Below are 26,294 nucleotides of genomic sequence, written 5' to 3' on the forward strand. Positions count from 1 at the left end.
TAACTGGACTTTCCCAGCCGTCCTTTCCCATGCTTGCTTTGCCATCCACCCGGAGGCTTGGAGTCCAGACTGAAAAGCAAGAATACAAAGCGGGCTTCACTCCACAGAGGGGACAATCTTTTTAGTAGGGCCAGCTGGGACAGGACAAGGGGGGATGGATTTAAACTGAAGCAGGGGAGTTTGGACTGGATCTAAGGCAGAAATTCTTTGCAGTGAGGGTGGTGAAACCCCGGCAGGGGTTGCCCAGAGAGGGGGTGGAGGCCCCATCCCTGGGACCATTCCAGGCCAGGTTGGCCGGGGCTGTGAGCAACCTGACGTGGTTCAAGGTGTCCCTGCTCCTGCAGGGGGGTTGGGCTGGGTGACCTCTGGGGGTCCCTTCCCACCCAGAACAGATTCTACGATTCTACGATTCTCTTCAGTCCCCTGCCTAAATGCCTCACATACAAACAATTGCATTTAACAATACCGTAATGGGAAATGAGCTAGAATTTACACCAAGCAGGAATAGTGTTGGGAATTGGATTTTCACCTGGGTTTGGCAGAATGGCCATGCTGTTGCTGCTCTCTCATCACACATCCCGCGTTCACCCTTCGCCCAGCAGCTGCAGGGGTGTTCCAAGATCACAGGTTACAGCTATTAACACCCTTTACGGGTGTAAAGGATGACTGGAGATGGCTAACAGTGGATACTGTACCTTGAACTTGGAAGTCACATCATGGATAAAATGCCACACAGCATCTCCAGCCCAAACCAAACCAGCCAAGGACCAGATCTTCCATCCTGACCCGCATGTAATGCTAATTTTGTTGCCATCGCTTGATTACACTGAAAATTGCACTGTACCCAGCAGTGGCTTTGAATACAGTAGGTTTCTCTACAAAACCAAGTTCTCGGAGGACAGTGCCGGGCAGGCAGGCTGGCGTTCTGACAGCCACAGGGCGGGGTTAAGCCAGCTCAGCTGACGGATTATCCACGGCGCTGAGCAGGTAGAAATGCCAGGGTGATTCTGCTGGGAGCCTGAACATCCCTTGGCTTATTCAAGAGCTTCAGTCTTCATTAACAGCTTCAGTCAGCCTACTGTTAGGATGCTTAATTTCAACCAAATCTTCCAAGTCGCAAGAAAACCTTGTCAGCCCGTCCTTCCTTCGGAGGCACGCGCGGCACTGCCGGGCTGGCAGAGCCGCTCCATCAGCTGTGACGCCGCTTCCCGGGGCTGCTGCCTGCTCACCCAGGCCACGCTCAGGGTCTGCGAACCAGCCCGCCCGTGAGGCTTAGTGCAGGCCCCCAGCTTCACCCCCTACCTCGGTTTCCATTAGCAGCCATTTGGGGGATGCACCAGCGTCCAGATTTCAGCTGGGACACAGTTAATTTTCCTCCTAGCAGCTGGCACAGCACTGTGGTTTGGATTTAGGATAAGAATGGTGTTAACACCCCCTGGTCCCAGGGCTATTCCAGACCATAGGGTGTCACGCCCAGTATAGAAACTGGGGGAGTTGGCTGGGAGCAGCAATCACTGCTTGGAGACAGGGTGAGCATCGGTCAGTGGGTGGCAAGCAATTGCATCGCTTGGTTTTTTCCCCCAGGTTTTGTTTCTCTCTCTCGTTTTCCTTTTCATTACAATTTGTTATTATTATTATATTTCAATTATTAAACTGTTCTTATCTCAACCCATGAGTTTTCTCACTTTTACCCTTCCAATTCTCTCCCCCATCCTACCAGGTGGGGAGAGAGAGAGTGGTTGCGTGGGGCTTAGTTGCCAGCTGGGGTTTGCTGAAGAGTCCAAGTTTGCCCTTGTAAACAGCTACCTACAGTTTTGGCTTTAAACTTTAAAAAAAAAAAAAAAAAAAAAAACAAAAAACAAAAAACCAAAAACAATCCAGCAACCCGTGGGAGAGCTCGCTGTGGGCCCGGTGGCCCTACCAAGTTACCCGCAAGGGCGACCACCTCCCGAGCAGCAAGAGCCCTCACCTCACACCTCCTCCTCCTTCCTTGGGCTTCTGCTGCCAGCCTTCTGATAAGAATACACCCTAGGACTGGGTTTTGGGGTTGGGTTTTGGGTTGGCTTCTTTTTTGGGGTGGGGGGCTCTTTTGGGGGTTTGGTTTTGGATTTTGGGGGGGTTTTTTTGGTTGGTTTTGTGGGGTTTGTTGTGGGTTTTTTTTTTGTTTGTTTGTTTGTTTTTTAAAACACCCATATCCATGCTTTTCACTGTACGGATCAGGCTGCTCACCAGTTGCATTCATGCCTGAAGTTTCAGCTTTATAAAGCGGTCTTGTTAGACACACACAAGGTGGCTTTCCTCCTGGAGCACTGAGGAAGCACGTTGATGTCTGAATTACATTTAACTATTCACCGTTTTACCAGTTTTAACTAACGTGCTGACCGAAGGTGCACCCTCCATCAGGTCACAAAACCAGCAATGGGTGGCAGCTGCTTCTGAAGATTCTGTCCTCAAGGTTAAGTCTTGCCTATTGCTAAAAATAACACTATGAACCAATTCTAAACTAGGCACAGCACCAGCAAGGAAAGGCGCTGTACTACCACAGCCTCTGTTCAACGAAATGACTGGGAAGAGGCAAAAGTTTGTGGGTTTTGTCTCAAGAAACCATAGAATCATAGAATCGTCTAAGCTGGAAAAGACCTTTAAGATCATCAAGTCATCTAGCGCCTGTGGAATTCATTGCATTTACCAGGGACAGGCAGCACACGGGAAGAGCCCAGCGCAAAGGCAACGACAGACCAACCCTCCCGCAGCCCCCCAGGCCCTCGGTGGGGTCGCTTTAGCACCTGAGCTGCTGTAAGCCAGACCTGGGGACTCTGGCATAGCCCACCCCAGGGAAAGCTGACCGGACCCACTGCTGCCTCACCTCACGTTCAGTGTTCAGGCAGGACATGGAGGAAGCATTTTCCCCTGGAAACATGTTTTTCTTTCTTGTAGGAGAACCTAACCAGTTAGAACTGGTCAACCTGGAGCCTTTCACCACGTGAACATAGGGTGCACCTTTCTCTTCCACATTTACAGGACGCCTTTGTAGATTTGAAGGGAAAAGGCCGCAACAGTCTGTGATCCATCCTTCCCCCTCCCTTCACATCTTCTCAGGAAGACCAGAGCTTAAACGGATCTCAATTTAAGATAGGAAAGAAGACGGGAAATGGGTCAGCGGGAGAAGCATTTTGAGAGTAAAAGGCTATGAAGCACAGCAACCTGGTATCTGCTCTGATGAACCCTGAACCGTGCCCTACCAGCCTCTGCTCATCTGGGATCAGAGTGCTAGCACTGCCTTCCCCCCTCGCTCCCACCTCACTTCTGCCTGAGGCTACTGTGACCAGAGCAACCAGCCAAAGCTCATCCTGCACCTCGGCCAAGTGTGCGGAGGCCACGGAGCCCACCTGAACCCAGGGCTGCCATCAGGGACACCGAGGCACTGGGCACTCAGAGAGCCCTTACGGGACAGCATCTGGTGGGACCCAACACGAGGTGGCACTGCCAGTATTTCTTTTAGCAAGCCCAAAGCAGAGTTTCACATGCTGGATATGTCATCCCTCCCTGCCTTTTTTAAATGAAATGGCTTTTAGGAAACCAGAAGCTTGGGTGGAATGCAGAGTCCCACCAAAGCATCAGTCCTGTTACACCCGAGGTCTTCAGCACACGCAGAAGGGAGAGGGCTTTTCTTTCTCTACTAGACACCAGGAATCCCTCTATTCAAGTTTTAAAACATTTCTGTGCACAAGCAGTAAAGTTAGTAGAAATACCAGTACAACTGCAGGTGTGGCTGGCCACGAACAGCTCCTGTACAGGGGAGACATTTCACACGCACACAGACCACGACTCCATCGCGACGGAGAACAGTAAATGCTTACCACGTGGCTGAAGGACTTACAGACCCTGAATTGACAGCGGGATCCAAGTTTTCCTAAAAAAAGGAGGCAAGGACTGTACCAACATCTCCGCCTCCTCTCCCCTTAATTTGATTAACCCACTTCCAAGGGTTTCCCTAGCCTGGGAAGGGACTCTGCTCCCCCGACCACGCAGGTCAGGACAGAGCAGATATGTACGGCCAGGAGAAAAGGAAGACAGCGCCTTGCCCTGCGCAAAGCCGGACAGAAGTCACGATGCTCTCTGCTCATGCTGCGGCGGAGCGGGACACACGCCCTTCGGGAAGATGAGGGAAGGCACGGGCAGGGACGAGCCAAAACCAGGCTCCTTCAGCCCACGCTCATTGATTGCTTTTGAATAGCTCGATAGTCCCTTCCGAATCGGCTGCCTGGAATACAACCTGAAGAAAACAAGAAAAGCCACTGCCCTCCTCCACTCCTGCCTCAGTGCTACAAAACGAGACACTGGATCTTTCTGACAACTTTCCAAGAAATACTCCCCTAGTTAGAATCGTTAGCTGCATGAAATTTCTCCTTGGACTGTCAGAAGCCTTTAACCAATGTTCACATACTGCCAGATTTTTAATTTAGAAATGATGCTGCATTACCTCTCTCAGCTATACGGCACTTGGCTTTAAAAACCTGAACAGTCCATACTATTTCCTTTGTAACACTTCATAGTGTTTTCCAAGTATTTCTTATTCAAGCACAGAGGTGACGGGGATGGCAGTTACCTGGTTAGGCAAAGTTATCACAGTTAATACCATACAGCAGTTAATTGCTGCAGCAGGGCTCTCATTTTAACCACTCGAAGGGAGCTGTAGGTGCTGTCCTGCACACTATCCACGACCGCTTTTCACTATCCACGAACGCTTCACTACTGTGTCATGTAAAAGCAGAGACTAATTCAGTTGGGACAGACCTCTACCCATCATCTAGTCCAGCCTGTTGCTAAAAGTGGATTAAATCAGATCAGGTTTCTCCGAGATTAATCTAGTTGAGACCCAAACGCCTCCGAGGATGGAGAGCCCCAACCTCTCGAGGCAACCGTCCTCATGGTTAATTTTTTTCCTTATACCCTAGTATTAAAGTACAGGGAAAAAGATCTAGCTGAAGTCTTGGGACAAGGAAAAGAAAGCAAAAGAAAGAGCAAAATACAAATAAGCAGAAAATGTTACCTTAATTGCACCTAAACACTGATGTGAAATACTTCTCCACCGGTAAGGAGTACCATGCCGTCTTTAGCAGCCCTGCAAGCTCAAGCCCTCACTTACCTCTTCACTTAGTGGACTGTAGCTCCGACACTCCATTGCCTTTTTCCCCTTCTGTGCAAAACACACATTTTTCCTCAGATGCCTCCCGGCACAGTGACCCCAGGCCTCCCCACGTTCAACTTTAGAGGTCTGGGAACACCGCCTAACAGTATTGCCCGAATCATTCTAACTTACAGAAAACTTAAGGACCTCGGTCTGTACTTTCTATCAGCAGGTAAGAGGAGTGACTTTGGGAAGAGTACAAAAACCCCACATTTGTAGAAGGCAACATGCGTGCAGAAAGCTGAAACCAGAACCAGCCCCTACACTGGTTACAGGTATCCACCGCCTAACTTCCACCAGCTCTTACCAGCCCTTGGCTACTTCATCCCGTGATGAATTCATCTACCTCATCTTCATCTCATTACGAGCGCTGATAAACTACACACCCGCAGTCTCTTCTATTCCATGTAAAGCCAAACACTTTTTTTTCCCCCAGCAGTAGCTGTCTATTCCAGAGGCCGAGGGATCGCGTATTCCTACAGAAGGGCACGAGTTATCCCTGCATGCCAGCAGCAGCGTACAAGCCACGCTCCCCAGCAGTCCCTTGAATTAAGGTTTTGGCCATATGGCTGAAATTGTTTCCAAGCGTGTTTTATGCAGCCGCAGATTTCCCGGCGCTCTCGTGCTGAGCCAGGAGGGGACCGCAGGGCAGCCGCGCTCATGCAACCTACGCTCTCCTGCCACGGAGAGGCAGCCTCCACCCACACATCCCTCCCTTTGCCAAGGCAGCTCGCAGCTAACAGTTCTGCAGCTCCTTAGACACAAACAAACCCTAACCAAAAATCACAGCTACGGCACAGTAAAGCCCATACACGGACTCAGTACAAATCCTTAAATTGCACACGGCCGCAGGGGCGTACCTACACCACGCAGCAGCGCAAGCCCTGCGCAGAAATACGCCGCTTTCAAAGGCGTTTTACCAGCACCAGCGTGAAATTCAGACACGATGCCCCATTCACACCACTGAACCACTGGAGGGTGACGTTCCGAGTCGCCGTGTTGAACACCCCCATCTGGGGGGGGGCCTCCCTGCGGCGCACGGGCAGCCCCCAAGCCCTCCGAGCCCAGCCACAGGCTACGCTCGCAGCCAGAGGTGGAATGGGTTAGAAAAGCGCTTTTAGAAGTGCTTGTTTCCAGAAAGTCTGGAATGACACCACAGTGCCATTTTGACTTCTACAGAGTGGGTTTACAATGAATTCTGACAGAAGAAGGAGCGCTAAATATACCAAATGTTGCTAATTACCAAGGCTGGAGACCCTCAGCTGAGCACCATGACAAGTTAAGAGAACAGTCACCAAACACGAACAGCAGCACAGTAGTTTCGCTTCAAGAATAAATTCCGTACCGGTGTAAGAAGTGTAGCACTGGAATAGATGGAATATAAAAATGTAAATTGTCAGAGAAACAACTGTTATTCACTGGTGGTCTTTTGCAGCTCTGTAGCTATATTAGCAGGACTCTATAAACCTCGAGTAGTTAAATTGCGCCATAGCGAATTCTGAAGGAAAGCTATAGCAGAAGAAATAGCATTTTGTATTTAATCATGTTTTAATTTGACCACAGGGATGTTACTTTTCAGTATATTTTTTCTTTTTCTTTTTTTTTTTTTATATGAAGTAGGTTACAATTACTACTGACAACTGCCTGGATGCATTTGCAATTCACTTTGCGAGATTAATTAAGGCTTGTTTTTGTGAGAGGGACGAGATTTTTTTTTTTTTATAGTGATTAAAATTGGTTTTAAAGTTATAACATACACTATCTTACAGTAATTACTAAAATTATTCCTAGAAAATTAATACTCGTGTTGAATTAAATACGTTACAGAATTCTTAGTGATTGATGCAAGTACCTTTTTCTCTGCAGCCTACCTGTACTCGTTTGGGACTAAGTTCAATACCAGTCTTCCTTCAGGTTCCAATGTATTGAGATTATATTTAGAATTTAAGCAACAAAGGCCCCGGCTTGCTTCCAAAACCTTACTTCTCAGCTGCTGCCTAAAACTTCGCACCACCTAACTCATCTGGCATCCCTTCTTCCAGGCACGTTTTGAAGAGCGCGCAGTCAGTCCTGACCTCTCCTAACAAGGAAGCAACGCCTCAGAAGAGTTTCTGGCCACGGATCTTGAGCAGACACAGGTGTTTCTCTGCAAGCACAACCAACACAAAAATCAGCGAGGGAAGAAAAGGCTTTCAGCAATACCTCTCTGCTCAAAGTGTATTACTGGTGAGGTTTGGGCACTTTTCTGCTCGCCAGTGCCTTATTTTAGTGGTGGGATGGCAGGGTTAGGGTAACGGTTGGACTTGATGATCTTAAAAGGTCTTTTCCAACCTAAACGATTCTATGATTCTATTTTCTGGGTTTCGTAAGAGGAGCTTGCACCTCTTCAGGTTCTAGACCTCTCTAAGAATACGGTGTCCTTGTCCTCTTTACTGTGTATAGCCAATGCACTCAAGACAGTTCAAACCAGCATTTCACAGCTAGGAGTCACCAGCAGCTGATACTGCTGTCACACACAGCAGTCTATAGGTAATTAACCAGAAATATTTCAGCATTTCGCAGACACAAAAACACCTTCCAGAATAAAAACCTCCTTAGTCTCAGCACAGATGCTAAGAACTCAAAAGACCAGAAAGCAAAAAAATGTTTCTCTTGAAGAGAAATACCCGCCTGTACTCGCGAGTACACCCCTGCTGTAGCTGGTTTGATGGTCAGGCCGTTGTTAGAGCCCCTTGTATTTCAGAGCATTAGAGGTATTGAAAAAAGGATTAAAACCAAATCAAATCCTCTGAATAAAGACGTGAAGGCTTCACATATTAACATGATTATTTCAATTGCCAAAGTCATAGCCCAGAAAGTAAACCTTTCCATCTAACTGAAGGAGAGCTGATGATACACCAGAAGACTGGCCTAATAACTGTGTTTATTGGCTCATTTCTACCGTAATTTAAACATGTCCAAAAAGCTCTGTTAAAATAGGCTGAACATCTGAAATTAACAATTACTCTACCTACTTTGATAATGAAGATGCATAGCATACAGCTGAAACTCATTAATAACAACTTCCTAACAGCACACTGGATTAAGGTTTCAATAGTATTTTTCCTGCTCACTAGACATGAAAACAATTATTAACAGCGACAGAAAATTATTATGCTCCATACCACAGAGCTATACCCATTAATATTCTCCTAATGAGAGCTGAGCCCAAAAAAAGGACACCGTTTAGTCCTACATAGTACTGTAATGGATAGTGGTGTCGTTACTCAATTCTTAAACGTTTAGATGCAATGAATACACAGAAAAGGTATAATAACAAACCCAACGTTCTTTAGTATTATATTTTAATTGAATTTGAAGATCTTGACATTTTTGTATCTTCAGTGGCAACACGTTTTCATACGTAGCATGGTCTTGTGAAATACAGAGTACATAAGCCGTCTTTATTTACTCCTGACCAGTTCCACAAGGCTAAGTTGCATATTGCTCCAGTACAATCTATAAATGAGTCATTGTTCAACGTATTTCTGTTCCCATTGATGTCCTTTTCCATTAATTTTCTCCTTTCAGAATAGGCAACAATTCACCACTTTCTTTTAGTTCCTGTAAAGAAATATACACAGCAATTATTCTCTGCGTACATTCCGTGATTACGCTAACAAGATTTCAATAGGGACAGTTCCCGGATAAGGAAATCGATTCCCTGGCTATTAAGGGAATGACCCACTAGAGGTCCCTCTTGACCAAGACACTGAAGTTTGTAGTGTTGCATTTAAATTCTATTTTGCATCTATTCAGTCAGATAGGAAACTTAGTTTAGCGAAAAGATACACCTTCAAAGGAACTGGTTGTTATCAGCTTTACCAGGTAAATCCCCGGTACATCTCCTCCTACATGTAATTCAAGATGTATTTTAGACACACACAAAGTTTTACAACATCCAAAAAGCCTTCCACAAAACGGTAAAATGACCATCCATCGCTAGATTTTGTTACTACCACACATTAAAACCAACAAGACAGTAAGAGATTTGTAGGAGTTCTAAAGAGGTGCCCACCCATATTATCTTGATGATTTAAATTCAAATTATAAGGCTGTTAACTGACTAAAGAGCTAGACAACGCCAGGAAATAGTTTTCAAATAACGTGTTGTGGAGTGTATATTCTTTTCCTACATCCTCAGAGAAACAGTTGTCTCAATTTTATTACATATTAAGCTATATTAGGGAATGTATTTTAAAATACTGACAACATTCATCTACGCGTACAAGTGAGTCAGTGTGAACTGAATGCAGCCCAACAATGCAAACGAATTACATTTAAATACCAGCGAGGGAAGTTTTTTGCAGCATCTCCACAATGCCCGAGACTATACTTGCTGATCACCAAAATAACCCCCATGCTTGTTAAATAAATAAAATTAAAGTAATCTATATAATTTAAGTAATACCACTATTTTTAGAACTAAATGAGATTTATTGATTGTATCTTCCCAGGAGTTACAATGTCTGAGGAATTGGCTATAAAACATTCAGACAAGAATGGGCTCAAGAGTATTTGGGGTTTAGAACACTGTGCCTGCTCTGTTACAAAAATCAAAAACCACAGTAAGAGATGCAGATCTATTTTTGTTGCTTCAGGGTCTGTTCAAACAACTACAATAAACCTTGCTTTCTTCCAGGAATGAGACTGTTTGCTAGGAAAAAAAAAAAAAAAAAAAGTCTCACCCACCTTATTTGAGAAAAGCAATGTCGGAAGTAAAACTAGGAAAAGAAACCTGTAAAAACGCACCCACGGGGTAAAAATGGTCTTTACAGTAACAGTAACTGACTGCTGTCAAGAAAATACATTTCACTGCTAAATCTCGGCATATGAGAATGCTAGAGATTTAGAGCTCCTTTCAGCTGTACGTAGAGCTAATAGAAGTCACAGTAAAAACAACCAAGTCATCCTGTTTCAAGATCCAGGGCTGCTACACAGGGATTTCTGTACATTACGGGCAGAAAACATTTCTCCAGTTTTAAACAAACATTCAATTTGCATCTCAAACCAGATTCCCCCATTCCTACCTTAATAATATCCAGCCCTCCAACAAGTTCACCTTTCACGTATAACTGAGGATAGGTTGGCCAGTTTGAATAGGTTTTTAATCCTTGCCGCACCTGAGAAAAATAATCTTAAATGTAAACTTCAACTTTAGTAAAAGCAACAATGAAATCCCCAACGGTAGAGCGGCTTAGTTACCTCTTCGTCTTCCAGTATGTCAAATGTCTCATAATCAACACTAGGAAAAAGAAAAAAAAAAAAAAACCAAAATCATCAACTGTGGAGTTTTGCAATGCAAGACCCTGAAAAATTCTAAATGGGTACATTTACAAGCTAGCTTCCAAATCACTCAGAATTAACAGGCAATACAGGGATAAAAAGTCAATGCCTTATGCATCAAGAACTAATATTAGAAGTGTCTGGTTTCATAGGAAACTCCTTAAAATGCACAGATGACAGCATAACTCACTAAACTAAGCTGTGTAGCTTAGGTTCTAACTGGTCAAAATGTGTTCAAAGCCATTCCATTCACTATTAGCTTAAAAAAAAAAAAACCAAAACCAACAACAACAAAAAAAAAAACCCAAACACAAAAAAAGCCACATACACACACACCCCAGAAGTTTTTATTAAGGACTCAACCAACTGCAGCTGTTTCGCCATCTTCATATATGACTTGTGTAAAAATCACAAAAACAAAATGCCTGCGCAAATTTGATTTCTGGTTGATTCACACAGGCGTTTTGGTACGCAATTCCTAGTATTGTAAGAACTGGCACTCTTCAATAACCAGCAACTATTGAGATTCCTGCAAGCAGACTGGGGCCAGCAACTAGGAACAACGGCTTCAGCAACTGCTACTTATTTCCGAGTTGTATATTGGTATGTAGTTGTCTATCATCTCAAAAAGCCCGTTCTAACATCTAGTAATCAAGACAACTGCTTAACCTCTAACTCGCAGTACAAATGAAACAGGAGTTCGTTCAAAGGGAGATGATACCAATCTCTCTCACTACAGAAAGAACTGCTTTGAAGAGGAAAACTGAGGCTAGATAACATGAGAGGCTCCAAGATTAAGAAAGCAGATCAAGAGGGACCTCTCTAAGACGAGCTGCTTATCAGAGTGGAAGGATTTATTTCATGTCAACAATCACAGAAAGAAAAAGAAAAAAAATTCACTGTTGCAATAAACTCCTCAATGCGAGCAAGACAATCGCTGTGTGGTAGTGCTGCAGCAGTGCAAGATCCGACACACCACATTTGACTTGGTATCGAATCGTGGGAGTAGTGATTTATTCCATGGGCTTTTACATAAAGATACTTTAGAATGCTCTTAAAGAAAATCACGGTTGGGGAAGTCTTCCACTAATGTTTTCCAAACCCTTCATTTATAAAATGTAGTTTTTAGAACAGAACTGGCTCTCCAAATTCAATTAAAAAAAAAAAATCCACTTACGTACCCAGTATTATTTATGATTTCTACAATCTGCCTGCTGAATCCACATTTTGCCATCTAAAATGCAAAACACACATATGTTAAAACATGCATCTGCTGCATTTAATCCACAAAACTCCAAGTCCTCAAGCTACACTAAAGCTATTACCAATTTATTGCTAGTGATGACCTTACTGGATGAGCAATACCGCTAATCCCTTTTTCATTCTTCTTTATAGTCTTTGAGCTTTAAACAGCACCGAATGTCTCTTTCTTTATATACTCTGCTGGAATAAATGAAAACATTGAGGACATTGTATCATTTCACACCACAGCTGAGGAAAGTGTTCAATGTGAATCCCTTTTCCAGGTCTGGCAATACTATCTTGAAAACTAGCTAGGCTTGATTGTTTTCTGAACATTCAAAAAGCCAAAGCTATAGGTGTGATGGGTACAAGTGCCTTAAATGCATTTGTAAAACAGATGTGGTTATTTTGAGACGCACTAGCCTTTACTCACCATACTGGAGAGAGTAGTGACCTACGGTCAACTGATAAATAGCTGCACGTACAGCAACTCCCAACTGAAATGAATAATTGAAAGTATCTACTGCAAGCTCTTCATATTGACAGTGTAAGCACACAGGACACCCATTGGTTTTTAGACACTGAATATTTAATCCAGACTGTCCCTTCTTACTGGTGATTTCACTCCACCTCTAGCTCAAGCAAGAATCAAAGCGTGTTAAGCAACCTGCCCAAACTCTTGTTTTCTGTAGGCAAGACAGGTTTTAAAGGGGATAGAAGTGCATCTCTTTAGAAGACCTAAGCCCAACTAGCTCATTGCCACTATTTCAGCAAGTCAGCACAACCCACAGTGGCTAGGAAAGGGCTTAGTAAAACAGCCTGTAACACTCTTAAAAGTATCTGTTGTTAATACACAGAGAAGGCTCAGGGACCAAATGAGAAAATTAAATGGAACGACAAGCCACATGAACGAGCTCGGTCCCCTACCTTTTAAAAAAAATACCATATAAATGATTCGCCTAACATGCAATCACTAACTATTGTTTAGGGTACATTACTCCAATGAAAAGTCTGAGTTAGGTGCCCTTCAAGCAATTTGGACAGGAAGAATCACAGTGCCATGCTGTTCAAAAGGGAGTAATTTATAAACAAATAAAAAAAAAAAAAAGCCTGGAAGGGGCTGCCCAGGGAAGGGGTCGAGTCCCCACCCCTGGGGGGATTTAACAGCCGGGCAGAGGCGGTGCTGAGGGCCAGGGTTTGGGGGTGGGATGGCAGGGGTAGGGGAGCGGTTGGGCTGGGGGAGCTTCAAGGGCTTTGCCAACCCAAACCATTCTGGGTTTCTATGATAATTTATCCCCTGGTTACTTTGTTTGAGTATGCAACACAAAGCAATAGACTGACCTTTTGGTTTACAATCATTTGTTATTATTTTAATCCTAACTGTTAGCAGTTGTCTGTCTTCAGTCACTATCTATATTTCAGTGAGCAAGATAATTAAGTGCAGCTTAAAGACACCAGGCATAGACCATTCCGTGCACACGAGAATAAGAAAAAAAAAAGGATCATTTATGGTATGTGGCATTACACTTTAGCCTTAAAAACATCTAGCAGGTTTTTTTAAACGCAGTGGTAAAAGCGTAATAAAGTCAGAGATATTAAAAAGGACGGGACACCCAATCCAATCAGCTCAACAGAGGGAAATTTCAAGAAACACGCGCCCGGAGATAAAGCTTTGGGCAACACTCAGAGCGTACACCTCAAGTAGGATAGCCACCGGGGGCAAGCACTCAGAACATCAGAAGCAAATCCATTATCTGCAAAGACAATCAATCGATACCTAAGACCAAAAGGACATGCACAGTTCTTCCATTCATTCCTGAATTGGAGATCAATTGACAGACGTCACTGCAGGGCATCAAATTCCCCGATTTTACTGTAACATAGCTATCAGCATTTTAGCAATATCTACCCATCAGGTAAAACAGGAACTGCTCCTCTGGCTTATAGAAGCACCAAATAAAAGGACACATAACTAACTTCCCCACACCATTAATTTGCATTAAGCAAGGGGAAAAAAAAAGTAATTGTCACTGTTTAAATATAATAAATATATCTTAATATAAATTTAAATATAATAAATATATCTTAATATAAATTTAAATATAATATACCTATATAAATTAGTCTTACCTGTTTGCTTCCCTTCATAAAAAGCATCACAGGAGCTTTGTTTATCAAGGTTTTAAGCCTGCAGAAGGCATGAAAGAGAAAGACACAAAACAGCTCGGTTATTACCCCAAGCTTTGTTTCAACAGGAAAACAAAAAGCAAAAGTGAAAAGATAGGAACTTACACCTTTACCAAATGCATTTAAAGCATTATTATAAGCAACTCTAGTCATTTAAATTGCTTACAGCAACTCCAGCCAATGAATCCAAACCATCCTGTTACTTTCAGAGCAACAAGTTACTTTTCTAGATTGACCTCTAAGCATCAAGCAGCAATAAGTTTAAGGAGAAACATCATTTTAGGCTATGTTAAATACAGTGTCTATATTTAGCGATACATTGTTTTTTCACATACTGAATAGAACACCTGGCATTTCCCATTCTCCATGTGAGAATGCCTTTTGCAGAGTAAGAGCCATACCTATTGCCCATCAGTCGTAAGATCCATGGACTAACCGCTACTGAAATTTGGGAATAGGTCTGGTTTGCCCCATGGGCCCTGTCCACTTCTGGTCTAGCTGCACCGCCCTGACACTCCCCTTGTTTCCCTCTCCTTTCAGGAGAGGCTTTCTGTGACAATCGATGGCAGAAGTTAGCCAAGACTCCTGTCCTACAGTTTCCTGCTAAGGCCAAACTGCCCTCCACAAAATGCTCACCTGCTACGCATGTTCTGTAAAAAGGTCGTTTTGTGCGACTCGCACAATGCAAAAAGATTCTAGACTGGAGAATCCAGGGTCTTTGCAAAATAAAACTAAGTTTTGTTGGTGACCTACAGCCTTGGTACATGTAAACCTCAAAACAATTTTTCCAGCCAAGTTGTCTCTAGGTTAAAAAGCAACACTAAGAGTTACAGCAAGGGTGAGCTACAGTAATCGGAGCTCGCTCCCCAGCTGCCAGATCTGTTTGTGAAACCAAGCCCATTTCCAGAGTCCATTCTTAAGGGTATTTTCAAGTGAAGAAGACACAGTTAATTGATGGGAAGAGATCAAACACTGAGCAAAGGAACATAATTTAGCATTAAATAGATTTGACTACTGATAGTCTTTCATTTTATTAAGCCTTACCATGTTTGAACAACTACCTCATAGGGTTTTTCTTACGAGTGACTGATAGAGTGACTGTAGTTTCACAGGCGCCAGTTGCTCAGAAGGAGGAGGTTAGCACAAAGAAAAACTAACCGGTGTCATGAAAAAGACCTTCCCAGTTGTCCCCAGAAAACAGCAGACAGACCTCAGCTAACTATCTCATGTTAGCCCAAGAAACAAACACCTACTAAAAGATGAAGAACAAAACCAGGCGACACGAAGCTACTTGTGATTTGTCTGGTGAATTTTTAGCCAGTTTGCCTTCAGGCCACTTCCACATCAAAATTTGATAAAATTGGTAAAAACTTCACACACCTGTTCAAAAGATGATGATGCTGCCCCCTTAGGGAGACATTTAGCTATACCAACAATTTTAATCTATTAACACATTAGGTACGCAGAGGCCATTTCCCGTTATCTTCCTTCCCCCAAAAAATTAAGCAAAGCAAAAAAACTACGTATTAATTCAATAAAGTTGCAGCTTATGCCACTTTGCAACAAGAGACCAAAGGAAGCTTTCTAAAATAATTTTTTAAAAGGCCATACTGAGACAATCTGATCTTTACCTATAACTTAATCTCAAATTGCAAAAGGCAGTGATTGGGTTTTGTGGTCTCGGTGAAACAATTTAAAAGTTACCCTACTAAAGAAACAAAAGGTAAACCTCAGCCATAGAAAAAATTAAAAATAAATTAATAAATACACAGGTGTAGAAGTAAGTACACTTTATCACCGTATCAAAATGGCTTGCATTACATTATTTCTCCACCGTGCTGAGAAGGCAAAAGAACCAGAACCAGTCACCTCTAGAGCACTTGCTCTTACCATGCACAGACAGCAAGAGGGAATCTATGTTAATATATTTGCCTTCGAGGTACAGGCCACCTTCTTGGTAAACCAGCCCCCCCTTTGCGTATCGTAATGGCACTATTCACATAAAAACTAGGGGGGAAAAAAGCCACATCTACTAGCAACTTCTCAAACAGAATGACTTGTCAGATATCTGGAGCTTGACTGCCTGGGGCACGCCGGAATTTCAAACACGAGTGAATCTTCAAATGGGAAGGTTAAAGGAGAGCAAATTGGTTTCTAGATATTCCATCTGATTCCGGAAGCAACACGCTTCCTACTGCTGCAGCAGATATTCATGTTGCCAAGGTGAATGAAAACAGGAACTGAAGGACATGAGTAATCAAGAAAAATGAGGAGCCCAGCCTAGATATTTTCTCCAGTGACATCACAGGTATGATGTCTGTGCCAAATGACGCTAACAAAAGCTACTAATGTTTAACATTGGGTTGGCGGTGGGTCAACGGTTGGACTTGATGATCTTAGAGGTCTTTTCCAACCTTAATGATTCTATGATTCCAAGAGTACATTTTTTTCCCAGTTATTTTTAAAGAATAAATCCACAAAAGAGACAAGAAGGAATCTATATATTCCTGCTTTAATTAAAAATTAGCAAGTACAAATGTAATAAGTAAAGCCTATTGGAACAGTGTCATTTAATACTTATATAACAGTATAGCTTTATATTAAGTGATGCTTACTGTATAGAAAATGGAACGTATTAAATAACTGCAGGAGTTCTGTAATTAAAGAAAATCTTGACGCACTTCTGATAAAGTCAAAGAACAGAAATATATATAGGGGGTTCCCCTATATAAATAAATGAAGATACAGGAAACCTCAGAACAGACACCCTTAAAAAAAAAATGACATAATACATCATACCTGTCCTCCAACTTCTGTGCCTTCGGGCAGACCGAGTCCAGCTCTCCAGATGCCTCAAGTTCCTAGGGAGATTGGGGAGCAGTAAAATCAGATGTAAAAAGCAAGAAAAACACACTCCTGACAACTAACAAGATTAAGAATTTCTCAGTTTCTGACCTTGACAATATCAAGTCCACCTATAAGCTCTCCAGCTACATACAACTGCGGATAAGTTGGCCAATTAGAATATGTTTTCAGCCCCTGACGAACTTCTTCATCAGAAAAAATGTCAAAACTGCTAAACGAAATACCATGTTTGTTCAGTATCTCCACCATCTGCCTGCTGAAACCTGCAAACACAAAAAGAGGAATTACATGCAATTTTAAGCAAAGCATTCCCACATCTGTACTAAACCTTACTCATTTTAAAAATGCAATTCTTCCAGGTAGTAAGTTCAAAACAGCTCTAGTGTGTTATCCTTAGCTCTATCAATACCCTCAAATATTATAAAGGGGCGAAAATCAAATTACTGGGATTACAAAGCCCAAGTACATGGACAGCTTGCTCAGTCTGCTGCTTCTCTATGCAGAGAGCTACACAGTAAGGAACCATATAAGCACCTCTGTTGTTCCGATGTACAATTAAAGCAAAGTTAAATGCATTCCCTCTTTTCCAGCTCTTCTTCACTGAGCATTCGCAAATAAAAGCTTCCAAGTGGCCTTAACAGCATCTTCAGTAGCCACCTTTTCACTCCTCTGATTGCACATCACTTTCTCTACCCCGTCATTTCTTCTTCCAGCTGCTACTGAGCTTCTCCGCCACATGCAGATGAAGCTGACACACAAAGTGGGAACCAGGATTTAAACCCACGACTGCGTCACTATTTTAACTTAGAAGCTCTGATTTTACAATATTTTCTACTACTTTTGCTTTAAGAGCATGTCCTTTCCTACTTCACAGTACAAGGCAGATTCCTTTTTCTTTTTTTTCTAAACTCTTTATGTTCACATGAGTACTTAATATTATTTTGCTACCCTTGTGACACTTTCATACCATGTTTTGTTTTCGTTTATGACAGATCTTCATTATGCCCTACTCTGACACAACTCTCAGCAGGATATTGATCACCGAATATTACAATGTAAACATCCAGATTTTATAAATTTATTATGTGGCCAACCTGAGAAGAAAAGTTCCTCCCTTCTGTAACTAAGCATCTTCTCAAGAAAATCGTCATTATTTGTAAAAAATTGTATATATGAAAATTTTAACATTCTAGAACTTACATTCTATAACCACCTAAATCTTCTTACACTAGAGGGAAACCCACACAGAATTTCACTTTCAAACAATTCTCCTCCTACTCTATTTTAAATTCACCCTTGTCATTAAATTGAAGCATTAAGTTGAATTTTTTTTTTTTTTTAAGAAGATGGCAAATTGATTTTAAATCCTCAGTCTCTACAGAAACTCTTCAAAATCACTTTAAAAAACAAATCACACACACACACACACCCCACCCACACCTAGGCAGGTCAACAAGGCCATACTTTACAGGGTAACCTGAAAGGGAACTCGAGACCGATGTTCAAAGTCCACTGACACAGGAGCACAACCAGTCCTCCAGAGAAGACACCGGCCCACCGCGTGTTTCACAGTGTACTGCAGATATTTATTCCGTAAGAAAACGGATGAGAAGAGGTCTGCTGTGCTTTACAACCCAAAGAAGCCAACGACTTGATCTCTAGGGCTGATGATCAAATCTTGATTCGCAGCTCCACTGTTCCTCCAAGACCTATTTGCTCTGCTATGAAAATGATGCTAATTGGGATACAGCGCTAAGTGCATGGCAATCCATTGAAAGATTTGGGAATTTGGCTCCATTTCTAACTTGTGGTCTTTATCCTAAAGTATTTCAGCACTTGCCACTGTTGCTTGCGTGCGCATCCCTTCTAAGGAAGTAGAAGCCTCCTAGACAACACAAATATGGTTTGCAAAAAGGATCCTTGAGAATTTATCTATAAATCAACATGATAATAATGTGTGTTTTCTACCTTCGCCAACTCATTTTGGTTTGGATTCAAAAGCCCTTGCAATCCTACCAGCTCCCTCAAAGAATTCCAACAAATGCTGTGCAGACAAATGAAAACCTCTGTACAAATATTAAAAAAAAAAAAAAAAAGACAATGCTTAAAGGCTTTAATAAAGGAATAAAAAAATAAACAAGCTTTAAATGGGAAAAAAGAATCAAAGTGCCATAGAAGAATAACCTTTGATTTCAGCTTGCAAGACCACCTATTAGTTTTTGAAATATGGATTTTTACTACAGGTTTCTGCAGTTTTCACGATCTGCAATTTATTGAGATACGAAGTAGCAGTATTTATATGTATGGCATCTAAGTTGCTTTTCTTTCTACAACTGAAGTGTTAAGTTCATGTACAGCCTGAAGTAAAACACAGATTCTGAAATTTTTCATACATCTGGGAGTTCATTAGTAAACAGCTAAAGGCTGATTGCTGATGGTTATTCCATCGCCAATATATTAACTCATTTCTACTGTAAGGAACCAGGGGGGAAAAAAAAAAGCTTTATTTTAGCTGTAGGCAATTACATGCAAACTAGAAAGATTGATTGGTTGTGTTTCATTTTGAAGGGTTATGGTAGTAGTCTGGAAGTGTTATGCTTCGGGACAAAGTGCCAGAACAGCTTTACTTTCATAACAAAAGATTTAGGCTGAATTTCTGAAGAAATGCTCTACATACATTACAAGGAATAATTAAAACTGCTAACAAAATGTTTTAAGCGGCTATCTAGACCATTACAAATGCCTGTCCAGATTCTACACCGATAAACGCACCCTCAATAAATTACAGTATTGATGACACTACCACAGTCCAAATTCGTTGAAATAATACAACAGGCGTAGCGACCACGTACAACTGCCAGTAAACACACAGCCGAGGGGCCAAACCTTACTTTGTAGTATGCTTAGCTGGCTTTTCCAACGAAGAAATTGCAACTAGAAGATCCCAAAAAACACTGCTGGAGAGGCCTCCCTCTACTTGCCAACTGCTCCAAAGACTCGAGTGCAAGTCTGTTACTTGTATCAAAACAGATACAATTCAAAAATATCTTCACCTTTAAACAAGCGTGGCTCCTTTTATTTAATTATATTTTTATTAATCCTGCTGCTGTTGTAACGGATCTGCATCACCTTTGATAAAATGCTAAGTTACCTTTACCTTGGAAAAGGCTTTGTCTATTCTAGGAAGTTTAATGGACCCCACTAACGTCTCCCAACTACTGCCCGAAACGATCACAGTAGTCTAAAGCAGGCACGCCATTTAACTGCAAAATTAAAAGCTGCAAGTTCAGATGATTTCACGTGTTGCACTACATTTTAACACTTCCAATTTTAATACATACCTCTATTTAGGCAAGTACCTCCTGTGCACTTTTCATGGGGTACTGGGGATCAACTGCGAGAACTGAAAGCTTGAAGAAATATCTACTTTATTGTATTAAGACATGCAAATGAACCTGTGTTATGCCCTTAAGTTGCTTTCCATATTGAGTTTATGACAAAGTACCCAACTATCCTTACTCTCGATGCCTCGAAGTCTTTTTTGGTTTGTGGGTTGTTCGTTTTTTTTTAAGAAGCCTCACAATTCTCTCCCATCAAAAATTCAAACACAGGAGAAATAATAAAGGGTCTTTCCTCTACATAATTTTAAGATCTGCCCAGCATTCTCCTCAATGCCCATTAGAGAGCACCCACAGAAATCCAAAGGAGGAACGGCGTGCCTGTGCGCCAACTGATCACGCTGACGCAGAGGCTGACTTGGGCATAACAGAACCTGGACACACGCGTGGTTCAGAGGAGAAGTCTCACCACCACCTGCACAACGCCTCTGAGCTCACCACGGACGTAGCAAAACCACACTCTACCCTCACAGCTTGCCAGGCACCGGCCAAGCCACTCGCAGCGCAAGCACAGGGGGCTCACCAACAGTAGCGCCACATTAGCATCCAATGCAGTTAAACTTAAAAGCACGTGCATCTGAATAACCTACGCTGTAGACACCCCAAATGCACTCACAAATATCAGGAGCTCATCAGAGCAGTGCTCTATTACGTACGGGTGGACTTCACGAGTCTACTTCAGAATAAGCCAACATTTCCGTTCCTACAGAATGATCTACAAATTCCTATGATGATAGGTAACCTTCACACACCTATAACCTTATCCTTCCATAATACACATACAGAATTATCTATACATAAATAGATGGAACTTCATCAGCCCTTTATAGGAGCAAATGCCTATGCACAGACCGCTAGAATCCCAGGCTAATACGCAACAGCACAATGAACGTTGAAGTTCTGAAATCTGCTGTTATTTCTGAAACGCTTTCTACTGAAGTGATTTTGGGACCTATTAGTGCATTGAAATGAAACGGCAGCCTTGAAATTGGAAAGGGAAAATGAAGGAGAAAAAGAGAGCACGCAGGTATCAACGGAGCAGAAGCCAAATACAGCATGGGAAGCCTCAGAACACACAGGATCTTGCACTTCCCCTCATCTGTCTACAACCCTTTCACAGCAACATCTGGAAAAGCAGAGTGCAAAATGGCATGCAATGCAAGTATTTTAAAAGAATAATATGAAATTAAAAAGTGTTTTTTAAAAAAGAAAGTAGTACACTTCGGCACAGTGGGCAAAAGCAGTAAGAAAAGCCACACAGAAGCCGTAAGCAAGCGCTTCATCAATGTGAAGCAGCGGGGACAGAGTCGCAAGATTCCTCTCCCTCTGCCAGGGCAGGATCACCCTCGACAGCACGCGGCCCAGGCTGACACGTGTGTTTGATGTACTACAGTTTGAATCCTTCCAGGTTAAGATAAATGGACAGAACATGTAAAATAAGTATAAAAGGACCTGAAAGAAACTCCTTCATCCGTTTTCCTTCACATAGTTCTCCACTCATGTTTCTTTTGGAAACCTCCCAGAGACACTCCAACAGAAAGCACAGGCAGCAGCTACACGGGAACGTCTGCACTTGCAACTGTTAACTGAGTTTCAAATCTAAAAATCGCGGTGAGATCTTCCGCGGCTGGAACATCAGCCGTGCGTGCGTGCCACAAGGATATTTGGCAATTATGGCATCAGATATTTGGCAATTATGGCATCAAGAAATCGCCAAGTGCGTGCATGCCACAAGGATATTTGGCAATTATGGCATCAAGAAATCGCCAACGGTTCAAACCAAACACTCGTGGAGCCTGACCAGACACAGGAGGCACCACTCTGCCCCTAGGCTGCGCCGGCTGAGCCCTTACCAGGAGGGGGTCAAAAAGAATAGTCCCGTCAGTCCTCGTTTCCCTCCTCGAAGTGGTGTAAACACATTTAGTTCACATGCCATGATACAGAAACATTTATGAGGAATCTCCCAAGCCTGCGCATGCTTTTGTAATTCATGTACAGGTGCACAAAACAGGTATTTTCATTATTTTAGACGCAAATAACTGAGGTTTTTGCATGACAATTTTTTGAGCAGTTATCTCTTTATTAATTCTATGAATATATGCCACAAGCCTTTCTTTGGAAGCTTGGCTGTAAGGAGGTAGCTATTGTGAATTCTTGTACTCTGCTGTTACATTTCACCATTCCTTCACCCACACAGGGCACGCGTTTGCTAAGCAAAGGAATCCAATCTTTGTCATCTCAGTGTCAGCTACTGCAAAGAAGTAACTGCAGAAGTTGCAGTATTTGATCTCTAGACCAATTTGGGGAGAGAAAGGAAGAGAAGCCAGTGCAACTTCTCTCCCGCCACTGCCCTTCCCTCCCTCAATTTTAGAATTTTGTAGTTGCATCTTATCACTTCCATCCCCAGAATAAAACCTTTTCAGTTTTCCCATTCCAAGGGAAGCTCTGGAGATGAGGAATGGTTGCTTTTCAACACTACTTTTTGCTCCTTGTTTTTTCAGGATGGAAAATGGGCCTTAGGGAACAAACGCATATGAAAACAACAGCACAGAAACTAGCAGCTAAATGTTCGCTTCTGTAAGACACCCGTAGAAAAAGACTGGTGGGTTAGAAGCAGACTGACAACTGGAGACAGACTTCAGCAAAGGCAGGCTAGGATTACGCTCAGAAGAAACAACCTGGGAAGTGTTGTGGTGTTAACTGCCGAAGAGATGCCCCCAGAGCGACACGGGAAGAAGAGGGAGCCATAACCAGACAAGAGCTGCCAAGAGTGCTGCTGTTCGGTCAAGCAATCTCCGTCCTACACCAGGGTTACTCTTCTGTTTACCTCCTGCAGCTCACCGCAGAAGGCCCTGAAAAATCAGTTCTGCGGTGCAACTTCTTGAGACTGCGTGAGCAGAAGGACAGCAGCTTCATTGTACTGGAAAATTGTGGGGTTTAACATTTGTTCATGTGCTTTCTGTACAGATCAACACTTCAAGTCAGCCAGGAACCAAGCACTCTAAACAGTGAGGAAGGGTTAAGAGCACTAGGTTTAAGAAAAGGCATTTCCGCTGTAGCAGAAACACACGCTACCGGTCTTTCAATTTTACCAGCTAGGATAGTTTTATTTTCTTTTTCCAAATGTCAACAGTAATCCGAGATGTCAGTCGATTCTTGTTATTCCTTGAACTGAAACGTTCTCTTCAGGGTATTTTACATTTTCAGTGTGTGTAACTTGATGCACAAAATACGCCATGAATAAACACTGAGCTACCTCAGGAAAAGCGTCCTAGTTCAAGGATAGCATGGCACATGCCATATTCTTTAGAAACTCCCTAATCTCTCCGATTCCATTGCCAAAACTGAACTAAGGGAATAGCAATTCTCTAGCTGCACATAAGCAATAGGAAAACACTTCCATTAATGTTTCTAGGTGTACGAGGCACTGTTGGGATGTATCTCCCCAAAACCGAGTAAATCTGACAACCAGCTCAAAGCAAGCACCGTGACACCAAACTTCACGAAATCCTTACCACAGCGAGGTTCTTTTGGAGACCCTTTCATGAAGAGCATGCAAGGGGCGGCGTTGATGAGTTTCTTTAGACGCACATTGAGATCTTCCTTCACGCTGTCATTAGAGCCAGCGGAAACCGAACTGCTGGACGCATGGCGCTGCACTTTTTTCGTCAGCTCTGGGGCATGCGCACCATCTAATCTGTCAACTTTCTGAGAATTCTAAGGAAACCAAAACACAGGCTCGTGTTAAACGATTAAATTCAGAATTTGTACTGTAATAAAAAAAAATAGCAAAACCGCCATATAAAGTATAGATTTTCAGATGCAGGGTGGATTAGCGTATTGATCTTCTAGCCAGACTTTAGTTCCAGGACTCACACCATTCTGCTGGCTGGTTACTGTTAACGCTAGCAAATTTGCTAGAAGAATTTATTAAAGAAAATATTTTTGGTTTTATTATCACAGGCAAACGTGACCCAAACAGCCTTGTCATTTCTACCAAAAGATTATTCACTTGGGGCTTTGCCATGTTGTAGAACTATAGCTAGACAAGCAAACATTACTGCAAGCTTTTTGACCCAATACAAGGTACGACAAGTAAAATAAAAACTATGTAAGAATCCCAAAGCAATTAAGGAAGCTCTGAAATATTACATATCAAGCATAAGAATCGTTTCTCTCTGCTTTTTTAGGTTCCACTGGATAGACTTAAATCAGATACATAAGCGTTTCTTCACTGAGAAAGCTCTTAAGGTTCTGCTCCTCCAGTAGTAGTATTAAAAAAGTATACGTATTAAGAGTCCACATGGAATACATTTTCCCTTAAATCCATTTTCTCTTACCTTAAAGAATAAGAATGTTGGAACAGAACTAATTCCGTATTTTTCAGATACTTCAGGCACAGCTTCAGCTTCCAACTCAAAAAAAAAGAAAAAAAAAAAACAAAACAGAGAAAAAGATTACTTTCGTAATCTTCTTTAAAGTTTGACTGTGGATGTCAATCCCATCTAGAATGTTCTTCTAGGCATTTTATACATTTAAAAAGGATTTGATGCAGAAGTTTGTGACACATTTGCATTTAAATGAGACTCACTGGGTTGGCGTGTCATCCACAGAGCCTACACAGTGTCAAAACAGGTTCAGAGGTTTTTATTTTGTTGCACATTTCAGGAGATGCCCGGAGGCTGCGAATAAAATTTTTGGTGCACTAGTGACCTAGTAAATTTTCAATCATATGCAGCTACTACTATATTGAAATCCATAAATCATTGACCCCAGTTATGTCATGATTACAGTGCTTATTTTCTGCCCACAGCAATTCTTGCTGTTTGCTCTATTGACTAATTTCAAGGGGCAGTACATCATGACTGACATTTGCAGCCTTCTGCAAATTATGAAGAAAAAAAGGAGTGTTTCTTCAATAAGCTATTGATGTCTACTAAATTTTATTTTTAACTCCTGCAAGGCTACTGCGTGTTTAGCAGCAAGCTGGTTGAGATTATTGGTTCTAATTTTATTCAGTATTCACATGCATACCTTGAAATTGAAAATACATCTTTTAATTAACTCAAATCTGTGATTTTCTGTGCGCAGGCTAAAAGCTTACTTGAGAGACAGAAGATCTAGTACTAGGTTAAGACACTAGCTCTGCAACAACTGCAGAGGTAAGGGGTAAAAAAAAGGGTAATAGATCTAAATGTTTCAAAGAGAAACCTGCAATCCAGTGTACAGATGAAAAAAAACTTTCAAATTCTTATTCCACAAACCAGATAGCGTATGAACAAGCATCAAGAGAGCTACTTAACAGTTTGCTCCTGCCCGCCCCTCTTCATCCTTACGTATTTTAGAAAATACTGTGATTGTTCTATTAACCAAAATGCAGTGAAGCTCTGAGTATTTTAGTATTACAGCATGCTCCGATTTGCACCAGCTACATAGGCTCTTAATGAACTCACAAAATACAGATGCAACCCAGCAGTGCAAGTCAAAACCGAGAGTCCAAGCTTCACCCCTATATTCTGTAAATCGATGCTCCAACGGGATCAGCTGAGAAACTAAACCTATACATTGAAAGCTGTACATAGATTCCAATTATCTATTCTCTTTCAAGTGGCAAATGATTAAGTGATTTCCCCCCATAATATTCATTTTCCTTTCCAGTAAAATTTCATACCTACTTGGATACTTGTGTTCCACTCTGATGAGGTTCACACATACAGAACAGAATTAATTTCCTATTTCAGTAACAACTTTCCCAAACATTGTTCCTAATTCTGGATATAGACACACTTTCATGTTAACCAAGCCAAGGATCTTAGAGTTAGGCCATGCAACAACTGCATTTAGAAAGAGTTCAAGATTTATTGGCAGTTTTGAAGTTCGTCTTATCGTTACTGAGCTCCATTCTAGAACGTAACTGGTTATGAGTTGCAAGGCAGTACACTAGTCACCAGTCAGTCACCTGTAACCACCTGATGAGTTAACAGGTTCTTCCCAATTAAAAGGCAGACTGGCTATTCTGGAACACAGACCAAAGCCCCACAAAGAACTTCCAAAAATCAAATAGATTATCCATGAGGAACCTGCCC

General features: G+C 42.1%; 1 protein-coding gene across 3 annotated transcripts in view; it reads right to left on the minus strand.

The window, feature by feature from the left end:
* The window catches only part of GLRX3 (glutaredoxin 3), a 48,807-nt gene that overhangs the window by 21,139 nt on the left and 1,374 nt on the right, over positions 1–26,294 (minus strand). For 2 of the 3 annotated variants that reach the window (XR_004842258.1, XR_004842259.1), the window contains exons 2-12: positions 24,549–24,623; positions 23,724–23,925; positions 16,901–17,073; positions 16,745–16,806; positions 13,889–13,946; positions 11,698–11,750; positions 10,436–10,475; positions 10,261–10,353; positions 8,513–8,794; positions 7,063–7,337; positions 6,435–6,555 (exon numbers count right to left, since the gene is read on the minus strand). Coding sequence is in view for 1 of the 3 variants with exons in the window: in XM_035896107.1 (XP_035752000.1) it covers positions 8,744–8,794; positions 10,261–10,353; positions 10,436–10,475; positions 11,698–11,750; positions 13,889–13,946; positions 16,745–16,806; positions 16,901–17,073; positions 23,724–23,925; positions 24,549–24,623 (807 nt within the window). In the remaining 2 variants the exon portion in view is untranslated. Of the gene's footprint in view, positions 1–6,434; positions 6,556–7,062; positions 7,338–8,392; positions 8,795–10,260; positions 10,354–10,435; positions 10,476–11,697; positions 11,751–13,888; positions 13,947–16,744; positions 16,807–16,900; positions 17,074–23,723; positions 23,926–24,548; positions 24,624–26,294 lie in introns of those variants that run through there. The other variant, XM_035896107.1, reaches the window with a different exon arrangement.

This window comes from Egretta garzetta, unplaced genomic scaffold (genome assembly GCF_000687185.1).
Source record: "Egretta garzetta isolate BGI_Z169 unplaced genomic scaffold, ASM68718v1 scaffold346, whole genome shotgun sequence".
In the NCBI taxonomy this organism is placed as follows: Eukaryota; Metazoa; Chordata; class Aves; order Pelecaniformes; family Ardeidae; genus Egretta; species Egretta garzetta.